The sequence below is a fragment of the Danio rerio genome, chromosome 18, assembly GCF_049306965.1.
Source record: "Danio rerio strain Tuebingen ecotype United States chromosome 18, GRCz12tu, whole genome shotgun sequence".
Classification (NCBI taxonomy): domain Eukaryota; kingdom Metazoa; phylum Chordata; class Actinopteri; order Cypriniformes; family Danionidae; genus Danio; species Danio rerio.
In genome coordinates this window covers 12,892,321-12,915,000 of record NC_133193.1, presented here as the reverse complement: position 1 = coordinate 12,915,000, position 22,680 = coordinate 12,892,321, and the positions used below count along the sequence as shown (strand labels likewise).

The 22,680-nt window shown below is 33.8% G+C and overlaps 2 protein-coding genes across 2 annotated transcripts in view; one reads left to right on the top strand and one right to left on the bottom strand.

Moving 5' to 3' along the window:
• Positions 1–9,892, top strand: part of cracr2aa (calcium release activated channel regulator 2Aa) — a 39,546-nt gene extending 29,654 nt beyond the window's left edge. Inside the window, exons 13-18 of the mRNA XM_002667568.8 lie at positions 62–194; positions 2,157–2,238; positions 2,358–2,472; positions 4,823–4,924; positions 5,203–5,279; positions 7,544–9,892. Of these exons, the coding sequence (XP_002667614.6) occupies positions 62–194; positions 2,157–2,238; positions 2,358–2,472; positions 4,823–4,924; positions 5,203–5,279; positions 7,544–7,628 (594 nt within the window). The 3' untranslated portion in view covers positions 7,629–9,892. The remainder of the gene's footprint in view (positions 1–61; positions 195–2,156; positions 2,239–2,357; positions 2,473–4,822; positions 4,925–5,202; positions 5,280–7,543) is intronic.
• A 7,127-nt stretch (positions 9,893–17,019) lies between these two features.
• Positions 17,020–22,680, bottom strand: part of LOC556054 (protein arginine N-methyltransferase 8-B) — a 50,280-nt gene continuing 44,619 nt past the window's right edge. Inside the window, exons 8-10 of the mRNA XM_003200433.7 lie at positions 21,968–22,118; positions 18,956–19,077; positions 17,020–17,813 (exon numbers count right to left, since the gene is read on the bottom strand). Of these exons, the coding sequence (XP_003200481.1) occupies positions 17,730–17,813; positions 18,956–19,077; positions 21,968–22,118 (357 nt within the window). The 3' untranslated portion in view covers positions 17,020–17,729. The remainder of the gene's footprint in view (positions 17,814–18,955; positions 19,078–21,967; positions 22,119–22,680) is intronic.

The window sequence follows — 22,680 nt, the reverse complement described above, 5'->3', positions numbered from 1 at the left end:
GATAGGTACCCTTTAGCATTTGAGTCTTCATTTAATCAATCTTTGTGTTTTTTTTCTCCAGGAGGAAGGGGCCAGTTCAGGTCCAGATCGTCTCTTTAAGGTTGTTCTGGTTGGCAATTCTAGCGTTGGGAAAACATCTCTTCTCCGGCGCTTCTGTGATGACTGTTTTCACTCTGGCACATGTGCTACTGTAGGTCAGTGACCTTTCATTTACACAATTACTAATATTTATTTAACGTAAATAGCCTCAGTATTAAAGCAATTGTTCATCCAGAATAATAATTCTGTCATTATTGACTTCCTCATGTTGCTTTGGGTGCGAGTCCACAGCTTGTTTCACAAGTTGTCAGCATGATGTTGGATCTGGTAATCCGCCACATGCTGATGGCAGTAACACTTTTAAACGACATTTTCTGTCACACAACATTGAGGTTTTGCTGGCTCAGGATTTCAGCCTTCAGCCTTAAACACATTCTGTACTTTTTTACAAATATAACACAAAGTACAAATGGCACAGACAGCTATGTTTGTCATAGTTTTGTCATTGTATATAGTAAGGTCCATTACATCAGTGATAAAAATAACAATACTTGCTAGTGTTTTTTTTTTTTTATCACTTTTACATACTTTAATATTGAATGTTTACAAGAGTATGAGGTTTGTAATGTTTGCAAGAAGTCTTTTTTGCATATCATGAGCAATTTTCTCACACACACACATATTAATAAATAATATCTTACATAAATTGAGATAAATGACAGAGGTGAATATTCAGTATCAATATCCCTGTCTTCAGTGTCACATGATGCCATCTTGATAATCAATGAACTGTTTTTACAGCCAATTCTGAAAACTATTTTTTAGTTATTTAACTATGATTTCTTGATGAATACATTTCAAAAGAGCAGTATTTATTAAAAATGGACTTTATTACAGGGTGTCCATGGGGTCTTAAAAAGTATTAAAAGTTGATAAATCAATTACAAGAAAATTAAGGTCCCTTAAAAGGTATTAAAACAATGTTAATTGCTTTTTAAGAGGTCTTAAATTTTGTTCAAGCATGGTCCAAAGTGTTTGACTCAAAAAAAAACAAAAACATAAATAAATTTACTTTCCTCCTAATTTGACCAATGGCGTGCTCGATCCACGCGATTGGTTTGGGCCGGGGCGCAAGCTCCTTATCTGGGTGATGTCTCGTAATTTGCGACAAATGTTGGAAGGTGATGTGACACTCTCCACATGTAGCAAAATCATAAAGCGAAGCAGATGGCAAAATGGAAAAAATGTAAGTTTGCGTACTCCTGGTTGGAGAAAGACGAGTATAATAATAATAATAATAAAATACATCCATACTGCACACTTTAGTTTCAAGCAATGAGTAGACACTAGTCCATATCTGCAGTATCAATGCAGTTACAATCAATCTAATATCACATCTGATCTGATCACTGTTGGTAAATATAACTTCCTGTATCATTCCATATTACACCGGGGCTGAATTAATCTTGAGCTAGAATTCAAATGTTTAAATGCTGTAAAACAGGACTTAAATGTTTGGTCACGCTTTATTTTAATGTTTAATTCACACCATTAAAAACCATTACCCGTTAAGACTTCTAGCTCAATAAATTACTAATTAGCTGCTAATTATAGTTGTAGGGGTTGGGATTGGGTATTGGGTTGATTTAGGGATGCAAAATAAGATCATACTTTATAAGTGAAGATAAACAGTTAATATCTTAATAATAGGAAATTAATAAGCCAGTATTATGGTGTGAATCGTTACTTAAAGAAAGTGTTACCAAATGTTTTTAGTGTCACTGTTGATCAATTTCATGAGTCTTTGTAGAATAAAACTAATATATTAAAATCTTACAGACATCAAACTTGTAGTGTATTTATTGTGGAGGAACAAAAGAAAATGTATGTATGTATGTATGTATATATGTATGTTTGTATGTGTGTATGTGTGTGTATGTGTGTATGCGTGTATGTGTGTATAGATGTATGCATGAGGTCTAGTTAGTATTGACTAAATTCATAAATCATTTCTGTTTGCCCTTTAGTCTGTGCTTGTATGTATGAAGCTTCTTGGAAGAAAGCAAGACAACTCCACTTTCAGACGTAATTGTTTTATTTGTGTTGTGTGTGTGCAGGTATCGACTACAGCGTGAAGACTCTTTCAGTGGACAACAGCCAGATCGCTCTGCAAATGTGGGACACGGCAGGACAGGAGAGGTGAGTAGTAGTTTCATAATGAGATGGATTCCGAAATGTACTCATAATCACTGTTATCAGACACCTAATTGTTCAGTTCCAAGTAGAAAGTAGGTAAATGATGTGGGTTTCATCGACAGGTATCGCAGCATCACCAAGCAATTTTTCCGTAAGGCGGATGGCGTCGTTGTGGTTTATGACATCACTAATGAGCAGACTTTCACAGCAGTGAGACAGTGGCTGGCCAGTGTGCAGGTGGGGGATTCACTTTTACTTTATTCATGAGTAACAAACTAAACGTATAATGTAGACAAACATGTAAAGGAGTCTTATTAGTTTTCTCAGGTGTCCTAAGAATGTGTCTGTGAAGTGAAGCTCAACTTTCACCACAGATCATTGATTTACTACTATACGATTATAGACCATTGATTTATTACTATATGATTATAAATTATTGATCGTAGTTTACAGTAGTTTAAATTAGAGTTGATTAATTGTTAAACTTAGTAAGGCAATACTACTTCTACTACTACTTACACTACTACTACTACCACTACTACTAGAACTGATGTGGTTTTATTCTGTTTTCTATGTTAGAGAATAGATTCAGCAGTTACAAAGTCATTCCAAAAGTATTTCGCTCTCCAGTTAGTATACTAACTTAACTAAGCCCAGTGTCGTCTACTTGGGGAAAATTTTTATCTTAGGATAATTCTGACATATACTTTCTTTGAAGAAAGCTCAATATTACATTCAAGGTCTTTGTTGTAGTTCAGAAAGGTGGAGTGACTTTCTAACTGTGGATTCACACCTAAAGTAGCGAGAGCGTCTTAAGTAGCCGAAAGTCATTCATTTTTATTGCGGTCGCCGGATTTCCAGTTATTTACGACAGTGGTTCTCATGTTCTGATGTTTTCTTACAGGGACATGCATTAAAAAGTTACTGGCAAGTTACTGATGTGCATTAAGGTTGTATATCAGGGTTTATGCTTGATAAAATTACATTTTTACTTTCTATAACATTTATTTCATGTTTTAGAATGAATTTCTTTTTTTTGTTCAAATTAAGCATACAAGGCTGTGTTTAATCCAGTGCGGATGTTAATTTTATTCAAATTAATATGTTAATATTTATAAAATTGTATGCTTTTATATGAATTATTGAATTCTATTTATTGGATTACATGCTCCATGAATTAAATTAAGTATTTGCCCTTCAAGGCTAAATATTAAATTTAAAGACTTATAAAAAAAAAAAAAAATACAGACAATGAGCAAATGACTTTAATAAACACTGAAAAATGTTTCACTAACCGTACATACACAAAAATGCTTCTAAATCATCACATTTACACACATCTCCATTTTATGTGGTGCCGCATTATTTAGTCGACTCTGACTTTGTGTGAGTTTTGTCTTTCTGGTCTTTCCCCTTAGACAACCTTATAGAGCCTAGCTAGATTTCAACTTTGTAGACAAAACCATTTTATTTATTTATTTTTAAAAAATTTTTTTAATAAAAAGTCTTCAAATGTAAACAACTTATATAAAAAGCACATATTGTAAATAAATCGCCATTAAATTAGAATATGCCAATAACTTTTGATGTATATAGAAACCTTCATTATATATTATTTCATAGTTTATGCTTGTTTTTCTCATACCTATTTTGATAAATAAGTATTTTAGATTATTTAAAATACATTCAACTTTATTGGCATTCAGTGTGGACAGCAAAGTAAGAATTGTTCCTTAACGTGCATATTACAATAAACACTTTGAATCGTGAAATTGATTGAAATGTTAATTAAATGATGGGTTAAAGAAATATTGTGTTCAATAAAATGCTCTCTAGATATAAACATGCTTCTTTTGATTAAAGGGTTAATTCATACAAATATTCTGTTACTGATTTCTCACCTTCATGTTATTTCAATCTCCTAAGACTTTAGTTGATCGGAACACGAAATCTGAGAGCTCCATGACCCTCAGTAGACAGCAGTGGTCATGAGATGTCCAAGAAAAGGAACCAAGAACATTCCATGTGACTTCAGTGGTTCAACTGTAAAAATATTTTAATGAATAAACGTGTTCTTGAAGCCTTGCCTGTTTACAAGTGAACCACTGAAGTGGCATGGACTATTTTACAACGTGTTTGGATCCTTTTCTATACTTTGTCTTGGTACAGTTGTTGTCTATGGAGGATGAGAGACCTCTCAGATTTCATTTAAAATATCTTCTTTTGTTTTCTGAATATCAACAACATAAGGGTGAGTAATTAGGAGCATAATCTTCATTTTTGGGTGAACTAACCCTTTAAATGCTATCTGCTACTGTTGATAGCACATTTTTCTTTATTTTCCTCTATTAATTTTCATTTGTGGAACTAGTGGGTTTTTGGCAGGTTTTGTTTTGAGCTGGCTATTGGCCTAAAAAATTGGTGTTTGTTCCACACTGGTCTTTTTCAAAAGGAAATGGGTTGTCAAATGGGTTGTCACATGGCTAGTCAAAAATACTGTTTAAAGTCACAGAAATAAGTTGATACTTCTGTTAAGCAAGGATGATTTATTATCATTATTATTATTATTATTTATTTATTTTTGCAGGAAGGAGCAGGTGAGGACATTCCCATCATGCTCCTGGGCAATAAGACCGATCTAGACAGCCAGAGAGTGATTCCACTAGGATTGGGAGAGAAATTAGCCAAGGTGAGTGAATCTGGGGCCTGGTGTGGCATCAGCATGAAATATTTAAAGTATGGTGCTCTTAAAGTGAGCAAGTGAATGCACAAACACTGAGCTAAATAAGTATTGTGTGGAAGTTCAGTCTTTTGCGCATCTGTTTTCAGTTTGTATGAAGTAATTTCCCGTCAATTAATAGTTAGCTAGAATTTTATGCACCAGCAGACATTAAGATCCACACCGAAGGACAACAAATTAATTCTTTATTCTAAACACACATTTTGCATTATTATGTACTGTTTCAGGACTTTCAGTTGATGTTCTATGAGTGCAGTGCTTTTTCAAACCACAATGTGACAGACTCCATGATTCACATGGCAAGGTAAGAGATTATTAGCAAATATTGTTGTATATAGTTTCAAATGAAATGATTACTCCTGTCATTATTGCTTTTATTACTATTATTCATTCATTCATTTTCTTTTCGGCTTAGTCCTTTTATTAATCTGGGGTCGCCACAGCGGAACAAACCGCCAACTTATCCAGCATATGTTTTACGCAGCGGATGCCCATCTAGCTGCAACCCATTACTGGGGAACTTTATTACTATTGCCATTAATATTATTAATAATAATAATAATAATAATAATAGTAGTATCTATAACAATATCTAAAATAATAATTTTAGAGTGGTTTCTGAAGGATCATGTGACTCTGAAGACTGAAGTAATGAAGCTGAAAATTAATATTTAAAATCACTGGAATAAATTATTAAATTAAATGATAAACTACTTTTGAACAGTTATTTTATAGTGCAATAAAATTTCACAATTTTACCATTTTTACTGTATTTTCGATTAATTATTTTAAAAATCCCACTGACCCCAAACTTTTGACTATTAGTATAAACAGTTGAAGTCAGAATTAATAGCCCCCTTTTAATTTTTTTTTATATTTCCCAAATGATGTTTAACAGAGCAATGAAATTTTCACAGTATGTTTGATAATATTGTTTCTTTCTGAAGAAAGTCTTATTTGTTTAATTTTTTAAAAAAAAACATTTTAAGGTCAATTATTAGCCCTTTTAAGCTATATTTTTTTTCAATAGTCTACAGAACAAACCATCCTCATACAATAACTTGCCTAATTACCCTAACCTGCCTAGTTAACCTGATTCACCTAGTTAAGCCTTTAAATGTAACTTTAAGCTGAATAGAAGTGCGTTAATAAAAATCTAGTAAAATATTATTTACTGTCATCATGGAAAAGATAAAATAAATCAGTTATTAGAAATGAGTTATTAAAGTTATTATATTTAGAAATGTGCTGAAAAAAATCTCTCTGTTAAACAGAAATTGGGGAAAAAAACTAAACAGGGGGGCTAATAATTCTGACTTTAACTGTATATATAGTGTTTACTTAAATATGTATTTTATACAGTGTTTGGCTGTGTAATATAGATTTCAGAAGGTAGAATTTCTGTCCCAAAATTTAGGATGTTGGGACAAAAATGCCCAATAAAGTTTGTCAAATATTTTGTATTAGATGAGATATAGTTATAGCAATTTCACACAATCAATGAGTTCAACAATAAACAAGTGCCGTTTCTGTCATGAATTTAGATTTTTAGACATTTCAGTAAATTTGAAGGTAATATTCCAATTTAAACACAATTTTTTTCTGATTTTTTTTTTTTTAACAAAACTTATTACCCATAAGCTCACAAAAGAACAGGAGTTGCACCAATTCACAAAACCAATGTTTCAGGGGGGTAATTTCTCTAAAAAGCTGATTACTTCATTGCTGAATGAATCAGCCATTTAAATGAATCAAATTATTCAATGACCTGCTCGTTAGACATTTAATGTCACCCATTAGCAGTTTTAGTACTTATTTAAAAGAATATTTCATATGGTTTCTCATTTTAATAATAATAATAATAATAATAATTATTATTATTATTAATAATAATAACAACAACAACAATAATAATAATAATAATAATAATAATTATTATTATTATTATGGAGGTAGGTCACCCAAAATGACAATTCTGTCAAGATTCACTTACTTTAGTGTATAATAATGTTTTGGAGCTGCAAAAATGATCTGTAAGTATATTTAAATATCAATTTAGAAGAAAAAAAGAAAGAAAAAAGCACTTGTAAAAGGCTTGCCTAAAAATGTGTAAGAAATCATTTGTTACATCAAAATACTTGGATCTTAATCTGCTTTTTGGTAAATGTATGCACCTCACTTTTAAACAATAATGAAATTGAATTACTGTACATGTTCAGTCTACAGTATAGGCATGAAAAAATACTTGTCAACCATACAGGCGTTGATACAGCATTGATACATGTGAATGAAGATTATTGACACCATTGTCATCTGAATACAGTTCTTTTCAAAATGGCAATGCCAAAACTGTTGTTAGTGCCCTAAAATGGCTAATTCCAAAGCTGGAATCAAACTAGTGAGTACTGACTTGAAGTATTTACATTTAGTTACTATTTAAAAAGCATTATCATATGCTAATACATTTAAATGTCAGTTTCAAGCTTATCTATAGATTATTCTCAAAGGGATGTTGCTGTATTGTAAGTTGCAATGCTCCTTAAAAGCCATTTATTTCCTCTCTGTCAGAATTCTGAAAGAACAGGAGGACAGAGAAAAAGAGAAAACAGTGTCACTAGTCGACAGTCCCTCGAAGAAGAAGTCCTGCTGCTAGTGGACACCCATCCAGAAACACCTGCAGATCCTTCAAACCCATGCATTTTTATACGGTTGGGTGGTTTTTCTTCTTTTTGTTCTTGATTTCTCTTATAAGTAGTCTTTTTTTTTTTTTTTATAAACCAATACCTCTGTAAAGTGTGAAATGATAATTTTATGATAACATTTAGCATAAGAAGTGCACTATAGTCTTGTACATATACTAAAATTCGTCCGATATTCCCTAATAAGGTTATTTAAATCACCCGTTACACTATTGATCTGAACATATCTGTATTTTCGTATCAACAGTTGATGTAATTTATCTTTTTAAATATGAACGTCTTGGGAAGAATCTTTTAAATGAGCCAAATAAGCTCCTACACTCTAGTTTGTTTACAGCACAATTGTTTTGCACAAGTGTATTATTTATTACTCGTGTGATGAATTCAAGATCATCAATTATTTCTTTGAAATTATAAGCAGACACTCTGAGAAATGGCTCCATTTGCGATCATCAGCCGGAATATTTCAGATGTTTTGCATGAGGATTTGGTTTTAACAGTATTGTTCACGTTACGACTAATCCATCAAACCAGAACACTTTTTGATTGTATTTTATTTATCGTGCTAATATGGTAATTTGTATATTTGTAGCCTGTATTTGCAGTTTAATGCAATCAGTGTTAAATTAGTGGCGGTCAGTAATGTCCACACACAGATGGAAACTATACTCGCGGAATCTGTTCAAAATGTTACTTTATATTTAGTACTGTCCTGAGATATTTTAGATTGATGATTTACATACAGTATAGTTCACAAGACAAAAACAACCCCTTGCAAATGTTTACACACAGTACCCATGATTTTTAATATGGTGTGTGTGTGTTTTCTGCTTTGTGATGGTTGTTCATGAGTCTTTTGTTTGTTCTGAATAGTTACTTGACAAAAAAAATCCTGCAGATTCTTCAGTTTTCCAGCATCTTCTGCAGATTTGTACCCTTTCCAGCAGTGACCGTATGATTATGAGATCTTTCTTTTTACTCTGAGGATGACTGAGGGACTCAAACACAACTATTAAAATAGGCTTCCTCACCGATGCTCCAGAAGGAAACACAATGTTATATAAGAAAATAAATGAACATGATAAAGATGTCAAAATGTTCTTATTTTGTTGAACTATTATTGTTTTACATTTATTACTGCCTTTCGGAAATAACAGAAAATGCTTGCATGCTTCCCGGAAGACAAATTAAGAACAATTTAACCAGATTTTCAGATTCTAAAGATTTTCAGTCCCCAGCTCTTAATGCATTGTGTTTCCTTCTGGGGCATCGGTGAAGGTTTAAACCTTTCTTAATAGAGAAAGAGTCTCAAAATCATCTCCATAGCGAACAGATTGTTCTCACAATCATGTAGTCTCTACTGGAAAGGGTTGAAATCTGCAGAAGATGCTTGAAAACTGAAGAATCTGCAGGCCATGGAGTATTTTTTTGTCAAGTAAATGTTCAGAACAAACAAGAGACTCATGAAAAACCATCACAAAGCAGAAAAACTCAGAGATTATCAGAAAAACACACAAAGTATTAAAAAACAAGGGTATGCAAAGTTTTGCATGGGGTGAATTTAATAATTTCTGGCAAGTCTTGTGAACTTAACTGTATGTAAACATCCTTTATTGAAATATCTTGCATGATGGTACTACAATAAATAAATAATAAAAAAACATGCATTTTGTAAAATCTCTCTTATTTTTGAACAATTCTTCACATTTGAACAGATTCTGCAAGGAGTTTCTTGCACCACTGTAATATACTAATAATATAAATTCTCCCGGTGTCTTATAGAGATGCATTTATGATCCACCTGACAGTTTATTTATACATGTTAGGGATGAACAATAAGTCTTATGCTGTGTTTCAGGAAGAAATTCAGCGAATCTAATCTGTAACTGTAGTTTTTATGTTCAATTCATGCATAATTTATGGGTAGTTTCTCAATCACAAATACTATGTGACCACTGAGGGCAGAATGACACTAGATTTCAACACTGTGTGGATATTTTTAGATTTCGCACTCTTGTAGTCTTAAATGTTAATACTTTAAATGTTTATGCTTTATTATGTAAATGTGAAATGTGTAAATAATGAATAGAAATGTATTTCGAGTCAAATGTTGAAATAAAGTATATTATGTTTGCATTATTTTCGGTTTATGCTATTGAAGAAATGGCTAAGATGAGGCATATGTCAAAAAAATAAAGTATATTATCCATACTCTTTACCTCTCGTTTCCAAAACACTTCTTCAGTAATTAATGATCATTTATGTATTAATCATATGCAATATTTGTGTTTTTGTTATGTGTTTTTGCCATGGGATATAGAATAAGAATAATTTTTGACTTATTTACATTTTTCAGAAGGAAAATAAAATAAGTCTGAACCAAGTCAGAACTGCAATAAATGAGTTCTTGATTTCTGCTGCGACATTCCGATGGTAGGGTCAGAATTTGGCACCAACAACATGAAAGCTTGGATCCATCCTGCCTTGTATTACTGGTTCAGGCTGGTGGTGGTGTTGGTGTAATGGTGTGGGGGTATTGAGTATTGATGCTGACCATGTCCATCCCTTTATGACCACAGTGTAGCCTACCCATCTTCTGATGGCCACTTCCAGCAGGATAACGCATCATGTCATAAAGCGAAAATCATCTCAGACTGGTTTCTTGAACATGACAATGAGTTCACTGTATTCAAATGGCCTCCACAGTCACCAGACTCATTCCAATAGAGCACCTTTTAGATGTGTTAACGGGATATTCATATCATGGATGTGCAGCCAACAAATCTGCAGCAACTGCGTGATGCTGTCATGTCAATATGGACCATAATCTCAGAGGAATATTTCCAGTACCTTGTTGAATCTATGCCACGAAGGATTAAGAGAGTTCTGAAGGCAAAAGGGGGTGCAACCCAGTACGAGTGAGGTGTACCTAATAAAGTGGCCGGTGAGCGTATATAAAGAATTGTGAGGTGGAAATCCTAAGATTTTGTCACATTTCTGCCTTTAGTTTCTTAGAATTGCTGTGAAGAAGTTTGAAATTGAAATTTTGACTTGTTATATTAACGAAAACATGTAACATAATGAGGTCATATGACAACTATAGTCATTTACTGCCTCCGATAGTAAGCTATATTGCCTCCTTTACTAATTAGAAAAGCTAGCTGTACACAGTATGTCCACTCCACAGTGAGTCCTTTTCTATAATCACTTAAGGCCCTCTTGTGGACGGCAAAAGAAACTGCATAAAGAGTCAAATCAAGTTTTACACACCGTTTAATGGACAAATGACTTTTATTTGCTTTACCATCCAACATCTCACATCACCAGTTTTTATTTATTTATTTTTTATCTGTCACTTTCATATTTAATCTTAATTCTCAAGTTTTACAAACAGCCAAAGACACTTTCAATAAGGCATGCTATTATACACCAATAACATTTGCTTTAGATTTAATTTATTTGTTTTAAGCTATTTGTTATTATTTTGATTAGCAGGTGATCAAATCATGGCAGAATAATAATTTGAAAACATTTTAACATGTAAACCTCAGCCTATATGACCAACGACAAACAACCCATCTGTTCTGAAACTATAACGATGAACGAGAAAAGCATTCCTTCATTGTTTTAAAAACAGTTTAAAAACCCCAGATAAACAAACTACTCACACTTGTTAAGTACAACAAGTAGTTACCACTTTTTACCCGCATTATGAATGCAGTGTAAAACATGTAGACTCAGGCAGTGTCCAAAATCACCACTTTTACCCTTACACAGGAAACTGTAGCGTCTGAAAACATACTAAGTGTTCACCTGTGCACAACCGATGAACACCCAACTGCTAGAAAATACCCACAATGCACTGTGAGTCCTGACGATTGAATTGCCGCCGAATTACGCGTCTTGTCAGATGAGGACGTCAACAGCTAAACCGTCCATTTTCCAAAGTGAGTACAACTTAATATCAGATAAAACGTCTTTATTATTATTTTATTTAACCATGCTAAAGTTTATTTAATGAAAGAGTCAAATATATTTCATTATTGAAGTTGTTTGCCAAGTTTCAAATGTTCATTAACAGCAAGCATAACTAGGCCTACCAAAGCTAGCAAAATTCATGTGGCTCAAGTCCGCCCCAAACCATACACTTGCTCATCCGGCAACAGTTTTCATTATTGCTGTAGATTCTGCTGTTTATGTTGACGTTGTTGATTTTGTCACTTTAGTATCCTTTTTGTGATGTTTATGAGTTTTGTTCATGTTGTTAATTGTCATTGTTGAGGTTAGGGTTGTAACAATATACCGGTATGACGGTTTACCACGATTTGAACGTGCACGATTATCATACCATGAACAATTGCATATCAACGGTTTTAACCCTTAAAGACCGAGACAGCCGCCCGCGGCTAAAAATAAGTATTGCTCTTAAATGTTTAATAACTTTTGATCCGCTGATCCGATTCATACAATTCAAAGATTGGCATAAAGAAGAGAGTCTCAGCTTTCCAGTGCTGTATCAGATAACATTCGCGGACTTCCAGAGGCTCCGGAATCAGTGCGGTTACGTCATCAACATTTGACAAGCTGATTTGACAAAGAAACGCTCGTCACTGTGTCTTAGGACAAATCAGACATGATACATTGATGCATTGTCCCTCCTCCATGCCCAGATTGGTTCAAACTCGCTATATCACAACCAATAAGCATAGGTTTCGCTTTTGTTTGTGGACCAAGCTTTTTGAACAACACGGAATGAGAGATAGGCATACATTTATGCGCGGCTAAATAAAACGCAAAAAAAAAAAAAAAAGTTTTGCATGAAATAATTCTCATACTAAGTACTTTTGCATGCACAGCAGCACAGAAACATGACAAAACAGTGACACAGCAAAGACGAACTGCTGCTCTTGCTGTTTTCAAAAGACACAAATGAAGGTGCAGCTGTTTGTCTGCATTGCATACAACCATATCCAAATCCATATCCACAGACAACCATATCCATGCTGGCACATAAAACCTAAGGATGTTCCATATTGAATCTAGTTTCGTTATGTAACTATTTATAGTATAGTAAATATTTATATCTATTTTTTACTGAGGATTTGCACTATGTTTATTTGGACTTTATTTGGACTTTGACACATTATTTATTATTTTCTTATTTTTATTTGTTCATTGTAAGTGGTGTTGTTTATAGTAACTAAAAATATATTATTTGGAAAAAGTAAAATTTGCTTCACTGTTCTATTATTTTGTAACATTTGTAACATACCGTATACCGCGAAACCGTCAAACCGTGGTATTGTTTTAGACGATTATCATACCGTGAAAAATTCATACCGTTACAACCCTAGTTGAGGTTCATACTCAGATTATTGACGTCTCTGTGAGCAGAAGTTGAACCATAGAATTTTTTTAGCTTATAAATGTTCATAATTCTGTGGCATGTGCAAGCATGTTATTATGTTACTTTTAATAATGGATTAAACATTGGTTAATATCAATGAATTATATTATTTTATTACAGGTTTGCCATATCTTCTCTGGGCCACTTTAGGCTCAAATCCACATTAGCCATAGCTTACAGTGCCAAATATTCGCCTTAAGTGGCCCACATATGTTTTATGATAACTGGGTCACATTTTCCATATCTTCTCTGGGCCACTATAGGCTAACGGCTGCATTAGCCAGAGTGTACTTTTGCCAAATATTTGCCAAAAGTGGTCCACACATGTTTTAAAATAACTGGGCCACATTTGCCATATTTTCTCTGGGCCACATTAGGCTCACAGCCGCAATAGCCAGTGCTTACTATGCCAAATATTTGCCAAAAGTGGCACACATATGTCTTAAGATAACTGAGCCACATTTGCACTTACACGTGTGAGCCACTTTAGGTTTTAACCCAGATTACCCTAAATGACTATGCCACATTTTTGCCAACTGTGGCCCACATTTGTCCTCCATCATTTGAGCCAAATGTATCATTTTTCACATGGGTCACATTGGGCTCACATTCAGATTACATTTTGCTGTAAGTGCCAGATCTTTCCCCTAAATGGCCTATGTATGAATGAAACATTTTGGACCTCTTTGTTATTTTACAGGTGGGCCACTTCAGGCTCAAATTCATTTTGTCTGGGATGAAGGAATACCAGCAGTGCAGCATAACAACATTCGTATGCTAACTGGGGCTGTACGCAATGCAAAATGTAGCACTGGTTTCATTCCCTGCTTCAAGTAGATGATATTAGTGGGCTATTTTGTATTATATGACATGCAGGCTATAGTGAAAAAAAGTTTGAGGGTTATTTTGAACACAGCCCTACAGTCTTATCAACAGATGCTAGTCTTTTCACATTCACTAAAAGCAACAGCATTTGAGGCTTAAACAATGACAAATAATGTTGCAAAATGCAGCCATCATTAATATAATTCTTACCTTTTTAGTCTGTCCAGAAAACAACAGTGCGAGAGAGCCTTTGTGTAAATATGTCATGTGCTATTTTCGTCCAATCAGCGACACTCATGCTACGGGTATTCAAATAAGCAGGTGAACTCAACTTTGTACACTATGAAAGAGCAGTTGGGCTTTACACACTGAGTTTTATCCAGGGTTATTATTTTAAACCCCAGGTAAAAGAGAAGCTTGCTAAGAAGTAAATGCTTAACAATTGACAGATTCACATGCCTCTTTTCAACATGTTGGACAGTTATGAAAAGACTGTAAGCTGGATGTAAACAGCTGTGGCATCATTTATGGGGAAAATTGTCAGTATGGAAACAACTTTAAGCCTAATGGAAAGTATATTTACTGAATCGTTGATCTGCTTTGCTAAAACATCAAAAATGATTTTGCTGCTTGTTCAAACTGCTTATTTAAAATTAGTTATTATTACACAACTTGATTTATGTCCACTTGAATTTGTTTAAAGGGATCAAGTTAACGTAAGCAATTTGCGTTGGGGCACCATGAAGGAATTTTTTTTTACAGTGTCATTCACCGTGAAGTTATGAAAATGTAATTTTGTGCATAACAGAGTTCATTTTGAATGCCGTAGTTTTCCATTTCAGCCACAGCTTTAATGTATAGTAGGGGGCGGGACACATCAGTTACTAAAGTGCATTCGATTGGTCAGCAGATCTGAAGAGAAGATGAAGTGCTTGACGGATTTATAAAAAAAGCTGGAAGTTTTGAATGCTTTTATCTTCTAATTGAAATGCAAATTTTCACACTAGCTTAACCTTAAAGTCCATGTGAAAACGATCAATGTTTATTTTGCTAGCGCATATTGTTATTATTTAAGCGAAGAATTAATATGTGCAAGGTAATAGGCTACAGTGAAAATAAAGATAGTTTTGGAAATATTCAATTTAAGTCTGACTATTTGCTTCTGTGTTTGGAGTGGTGCTGCTTCTCTGTTGATGTCAGTTTAATGGCTTCATCCCTAATGTTCTTAACCAGTGCAAAAACAAAGCCCCACCCCTACTCAATATTCTGTATCATTTGGAAGTACATCAAGAAACTAAAAGAAAAGTCTGAGAAGCTTCCAGTTCACTCACAATAAAATAACCTTACAATTAACAATATAATACTGTCTAATACCCCCCCCCCCCCCCAATGGAAAAACAGTAGGGCTTTCTAACTTCATTTAACCCCATAATGTAATGGTTCACACTTAACAGTCATTTTCTGTTTACCCAGGGTTTAGATTGACCCAGAATTAACCACTTCAAACATGGAAAGCTCAAGTTATTCACACTTTTCCAATCCTGCACAATATCCCACCAACAAATCAGACTACAGTTAAAACGGATGAATAACTCCAGTTAAAAACATGATATGGAACAGTTGATATGGGAAACGTGCTTTGCTAGTGAGCTGAATGTCTTTGGTGATGACTAGAACAGTATAATCAGCTGTGACGGAGGGGGTCACAGATGGACCGGGACACGTCCCAGTCATGGCCTTGGCAAAGATTCTAATAAGAGCACAGGTGAAGAGCAGCAGGTGCCATCAAGAGCTCACCGCAGACACAGCCAACAGTCCACATGGCAGTTTGATATGTATTATGTGCTGATTCTCTATCTCGCTTTCCATCTCTGTGCTCAGCCAGTACGAGGATGCAAAGTGGAAAATGTAATTATCACGCATCATAAATACTAAACACGGCAGTCATACTAATGCTACTAGTAAATCAAATTCGGCTTGTAATTTAGGTTATTAAATTCTCAATCTTTTTTATCTTTTATTTTTAATCTGTATTCGTAGGTTTGATTTCACCAATGCCCTCGATCATTTCATGAATGATGGGTCATTCTCAGGAAATAGTGTTCATGTGCTGTAATCCATAAAATGATATTGAATTTATATTAGAAAAATAACTTCTCATCAAGACACTATTGCAGTTTTTATTACTAATTTAATTAAAGTTTTATTCAGAATTTCTGTTTTCAGTTCAGTTTGAAAGTTGGTCATTTTGTTTTGTATTGTAGTCACTGATCTATAATTGTTATTCTATAAAGAGCAGTGGATTTAGTTGTTTCTGTAGAGTTTTTGTTCATTTTTATTTTTGTACATTTGTTGAAATTTAATAAAATAGGAGCTTTTATATTTTATTTAATTTTAATGTTTATTATATTTGAATGTTTTCCATATTATTTTAAAATCAACTATAATCCTGGAGTGTAATGCTTGAAATTGAAGCAAATGTAATATAATATAATATAATATAATATACTAGATAATATAATATAATATACTAGGGGCGGCATAATGGCTCAGCGGTTAGCACTGTCGCCTCATAGCAAGAAAGTTGCTGGTTCAAGTCCTGGCGGGGTCAGTTGGCATTTCTGTGTGGAGTTTACATGTTCTTCCCACGCTTGCATGGGTCGCAGTACTGTCAGTACTGCTGTCAGTACTGGGTTGCAGCTCAGAGGGTATCCGCTGTGTAAAACATATGCTGGAATAGTTGGTAATTCATTCCACTGTGGCGACCCTTGATAAATATGTCACTAAGCCGAAGGAAAGTGAATATATAATATAATATAATATAGTATAATATAATATAATTAAATTAATTAATTTTCTTGTCGGCTTAGTCCCTTTATTAATCTGGGGTCGCCACAGCGGAATGAACCGCCAACTTATCCAGCACGTTTTTAAGCAGCGGATGCCCTTCTAGCCACAACCCATCTCTGGGAAATAATATAATATAATATAATATAATATAATATAATATATGAATATATATAATTTATATATAATTAAATATAATTTTGAACACAACTTGTTCCACTGCATTCTCATCTAATCACACATGTGTGTGTTTGCTTCATGAAGCTCAATAATTTGTTTTTGTCCATCTTGGTGAAAAGTCAATCATTGTGATTAAGTTTTTACGCAGCTTGTTTGTTTTGTTCTCAGCACAAACCAAAGAAATAATGCTCAAATTAAAGCATAACCCAGTGATACTTAAGTTAGCAGTAGATTAAACCCTAACATTTACAAGTGAATAAAAAAATAAAACTGCACCATGTCCTGAGAATAACCTGAATGTTAAGATCACTTATCTTATTGCATTAAAATAGCTAAAGTCCAGCACCAATTCAGTTCGAATACATTATATCTAGAGTTATTCTATTAACAAACTATGTTAAATTAAAATATCCTAAAGTTCTTTGAAGCAATATCCTTCAACATGAACACCTCAAATCACATCTCAAATAGAAAAGCAAAGAAACCCTAAACTTACACTTAACATTCATAAAAACATGACATTCTTTTGTTTTCAGTGGGCTGTTAGTCATATTTGGCCCCTGGACAATCGGAGAGATGGCGAAATAGTGCAGGTTATGGTTAGCGAAGGCAAGGCTGCTATTGCTATCCGCTCCAAAAAGAAATAAATGAAAAAAAACTGGCACGTCTCTCAGAGCGAACAGCTTGTGTTCTGGTCTTTCTCTATGTGTGTTTTCCAGCAGCAGCAGCTTCAGCTGTGATGGAGAGCTGCTCTTCTGCTTCTGCTTCTCTGAATGCTCTGCCCTCTGCTGGACACTTAACGCATCTTATAGTCGTGCGCGATTGCGGCCTCACAGAGCTGACCTTTAAAATCCAGCTCAAACGTAAAGTCCAGATCACGCTGGAGAGGAAAAGAAGAAACGATAAATGCCATCATCATTACACTAACTAAGCTGTAAAAATAAACTTCAATTCACTTATACTCAAAAAGTTTAAAGTAAGTAAATACTTTAATTCAGTGCACAGACAGTTGAAGTCAGAATTATTGCCTCCTGGAATTATAAGCACCCATTTATTTTTTTCCTCAATTTCTGTTTAGCGGAGAGATTTTTTTCAACACATTTCTAAACATAATAGTTTTAATACCTCATCTCTAATAATTTTATTCTTCCCATTATGACAATAAATAATATTTGACTAGATATTTTTCAAGACACTTCTACACAGCTTAACGTGACATTTAAAGGCTTAACTTAGGTTAATTAGCCAGGTTAGGGTATTTAGGCAAGTTATTGTATAACGATGGTTTGTAATAAATGAACAAAAGATAATTTCACTTCATAAAAAATTATAATCTGAAAAATAATCTAATATTGTACTATAATAATAACAACAATAATAATTACAATAATAATGATAATAATAATAGTCTAGAAAGTAGGGCTGCACAATATATAATTTCAGCATTAATATCACAATGTGTGAACTTGCAAAAGTCACATTGCAGGATCTGCATTGTCAAATTTGGATTATAATTAACCAGAAACTACAGTTCAGAGCACATGATCTGTTTACAAAGTTTAATCCTATAATGGCGTGAAAGATTATTTATTTTGACGTGTATGTCTATGATTAAGATTTCAAGTGAATTTAAAGCATTTGAGCTAAAAAGAAATAATGTTTTCCACTTTTACAAAGAAGGATTGTGTTTATTTATACAATGAATACTACAGTTATTTTACATTTGATTACTGAATTTCTAAACCTTAATACTGTTACTTAGTTACTGTTAATTAGTTGATTTTATGTAGTTTTGGGTATTTTGTATATTTTTTATTTTTGATATTATTTATCTTGTAAAATTATATTCATATCACAATATAAATCACAGAAAAAAATATATTGCAATGTCCACTTTTTCCAACATCGTGCAGCCATACTAGAAAGCATATTATTAAGCTGGCATACAAAAAAAAAAAAAACATACAAGCAAGGAAAGTTCTGGAAAGCATTATTTTTAGGATTAGTTTTAGGGGCTCTTACTACGTTCTTCTCATTTGGCTTCATGCTGACGGTGCCGACAATCTCCTCTCCTCTTTTCACAGTCAGATACTCCTCCAGATAAAACACCGTCTGCTTCCAGTGTGTGAAAGGGGCATCTGGTGCTACGATGAAGTAAACAGAAGAGAAACTAAATAAAAATAACATTTAATGTAGAATTTATTTACTAAAACACTTGATTCAAATTGGTCAGTTACTGCATTCTGATTGAAAATACAGTTGAAGTAAGAATTATTAGCCCCCCTGAATTATTTGCCCTGTTTATTTTTTCCTCAATTTCTGTTAAATGGAGAGAATATATATATTTCACATATTGATATATATAACATATTTCATAATTTAGCGCTTTTCAATATGTAAATCATTGTAACTAGTTCATATATTTGCTAGTATCTATTCAAGGCATATAGTTGCATTAAATTTCAGTTTTGCGATAGTTTTTTATTGTAATGGTCTTATCGGTATACATTAATGTACAGTTTTATCACAATATTGGCATAAGCTGCAAAAAAGAAAAGATAAAAAAGAACTCTATTTTAGTGTTGCCTTATTGTACATAAATAATGATAAAAAAAACATGTTTCAAACTAATTACAATTGCACAAGGATTAAAATGTATGAGAGGTAACATAATCCGATCTGATTAACAAACGTTATAGTTAATTCATCTATAATTTGTTAAAGTTCAGTTATAATTTGTTAACCAAACTTTAACATGTTTTCTTTATATTTAAAATTCATTAAATAGAAGATTATTTAAATATAAATTAAACAACATTACATTTACTAATGGAGCCTTACTATAAATGTTAATGAACAATAGGCCTATAAAAATCTGGACATTTTTAATGTTTATTATGTATCAAGATTAGTATAAAATATCAAGGTTTCACACAATAAAATAAGTAAAGTTTGATAAACTAATTTCAAGAGGAGCACGTGATATGATTGATCACAGCTCTGACATTCGCTATCATTGGTAAACCAATCAGATTAATCCAAACCTAGAATGAATAGCCCACTTCAAGTTATTTCCCTTATCTTCGTTTTTGGAAGAATCAACCCATTTTTCCACTTTTTCCTACTTTACAAAGGGGAGCTGTCAAAAACCTGATTTTTATTTTATTTTATTTTTTTCAGAAAATTTTAATAGATCCAAATAATAAAATAAATTCTCTGTAAAAATGTGAATGAAAATGTGAATGCTCAAAAATGTGCAATGGGCTACCTATATCCATTAGAACAATTTCTATGATCTTGGACCCCCTTAAATTTATCAATTATCTCCGAGCTCAGGGTTCTCTCCCAGGACAGCATGCCAAACCTGCTCTTGAGATAAATAAAAAATAGGATTTAACTATTTCTTTAACAATATCTTGGGTATTTCATATGCAAGATTAACATGTAAAAATGTTTTTATTATTTAAATAAGTAGACTATTTAGTCAGGCATTTTGAAGCACCACTGCAAATATAATAATCAGAATATTCTTAAAAGCATTCTACAGATTTAAATAAATAATTATTTACAGTATTTTGAAGTACCAAGCATAACAATACCATGTTATGTACCTCTTTATCACAATATATTGTATTATTGAATATCGCCATGTCCTGGAATATATCAGACGTGGCTCTTGATCCTCCTATCTGTGTTCATTTTGCAAACAGACATACTGTAAAATAATACAACTTTGGAGCACACAGACTTGTTCTGCTGCTAACAGATTCACCTCAGAAACTCAGATTTCCATGCTTTCCTAAAAACATAAGCCAGCATTACTTTTATGATCACTGCAAACAGTGTGTGTGCGCGTGCATGTGCGTGAGAAAGAAAGACTGTAAATCTATGTGTCTGACTGAGTGTTGGTTTTCTTGCCAGCTGAAAGATCACTTGTTCTTCCGCCCCTGAGGAAAGGCCTGTGTGCTGACTGAGCAATACGCCAAGCCTTAAAGGTCAATAGAACTTAAAGCCCTCAGATCAGTGTGTCTGGAGATCCCATGGCACTTCACAACACTCAACTCCACACACACAGGTCCTTAGATATTCTCTATACTGCTCTAACAATCCATCAGACAGCTGAGATACAGAAAAGAGAAGAAACGCAACAAAAAATTATATATAAAATATAGTCAACGCAAACTGCAGCAAACCCAAAAAAGTCCCTTTTTTTTCATCAGAGGTCACCACAGTGGAATGAACCACCAATTTATCTTTCACCTCACAGAAAGAAGATCCTGGCTGGGTTAGTTGGCATTTCTTTGTGGAGTTTGCATGTTCTGACAGTGTTGGCGTGGGTTTCCTCAGAGTGCTCCGGTTTCCCCCTACAGTCCAAAAGACATGCTATATGTGAATTGAATAAACTAAATTGGCCATAGTGTATGTGTTTGAATGAGTGTGTATGGGTGTTTCCCAGAACTGGGTTGCAGCTGGAAGGGCATTCGCTGTGTAAAACATATCCTGGATAAGTTGGTGGTTCGATTCACTGTGGCGACTCCTGATGAATAAAGGGACTAAGCCGAAGTAAAATGAATGAATGAATCATTAACAAACCTTACGTGATGCTTGTAAGGTTGTGAAAACAAAACAATTCCTCTGAGCTTGGTCTAGTTTGATCATGTGATCAAAATTATCATGTGACTCCTTAAATTTAGATTGCTCCCATTACATTGTTTGGCATTGACAATGGTCAACACTTGACTGAAACGTCTGAACACCAGGGTAAGCAAATGATCTAGTTTTTATTTTTGTGTGAACTATCCCTTTAATGCTTAATGGTAATAATTATGAGAGTTTAAATATTTATATAGAACAATTTACTACCTGATTTTCATTTAAAAACCTTAGCGTTAGTGCCTGTTTTGGTTTAAGGCCATTTCTTTATCAGTGCTGTGTCATAACTCGGCCACTAGAGAGCAGACATTCACCACAAAGTTCACTTTAACATAAGCCACATTGGCCCAGCTGCAGAACATAGACAAGTTTTAAACACACCTGTGGAGAAGCCCGTCTTCTTATGACACTTGGTGAATTCGATATTGAAGTAGGTGACCAAAGCGTGGATGTAATCATTCCTCTGGATCTGCAGACAGAAGGAGGAGGTGAAGGACAGTTCCTCTGGCTTCACCGTGTAGATGTCCACTTCCTGAGATAAAACAAGAGCAAAGCTTTAAATTTCAAGATTTAAGGGACATGATGAAATTCTCAATTGAGTGTCTGCTAGTTTCCTTTTTAACTTTTCAGTGCGAGAGTTAAAAGATAAGGATTGAGCTCTTATTTTCTTTCTTTGTCTTCTTTTGAGGTGTTATACTGTGCTCTGATAGCATCTCTGCTATTATGCTAGGATGCTATTATGTTCAGTATGTACAGTATCAGCTGTTTCAGTAAGCCGAGCCTTGCGGCTACTATATTTACCTGAAAAACAACATGAAACTTTGTTCCCCGTCTCTCTTTATATTCCTGTCACTCTCGTTTCCATTAGGCATCAGTCTCCCGTTTGTGAATGTGTCCAACCTACTTTAGATGAAGCTATATAGCACAGAGTTTGAAATGGAGCATTAATCACTGTATCAAATAAGTGAGCCGTGCATCACATTTCCATTCATTTAAGTGCCGTCATCCATTATGCCTCAGCTTTGAAGTTAGATCTGGATTAAGTTATTCTACTTAGAATTTTTAAGAAGGATGAGCATGGATAAAGGCCAAAT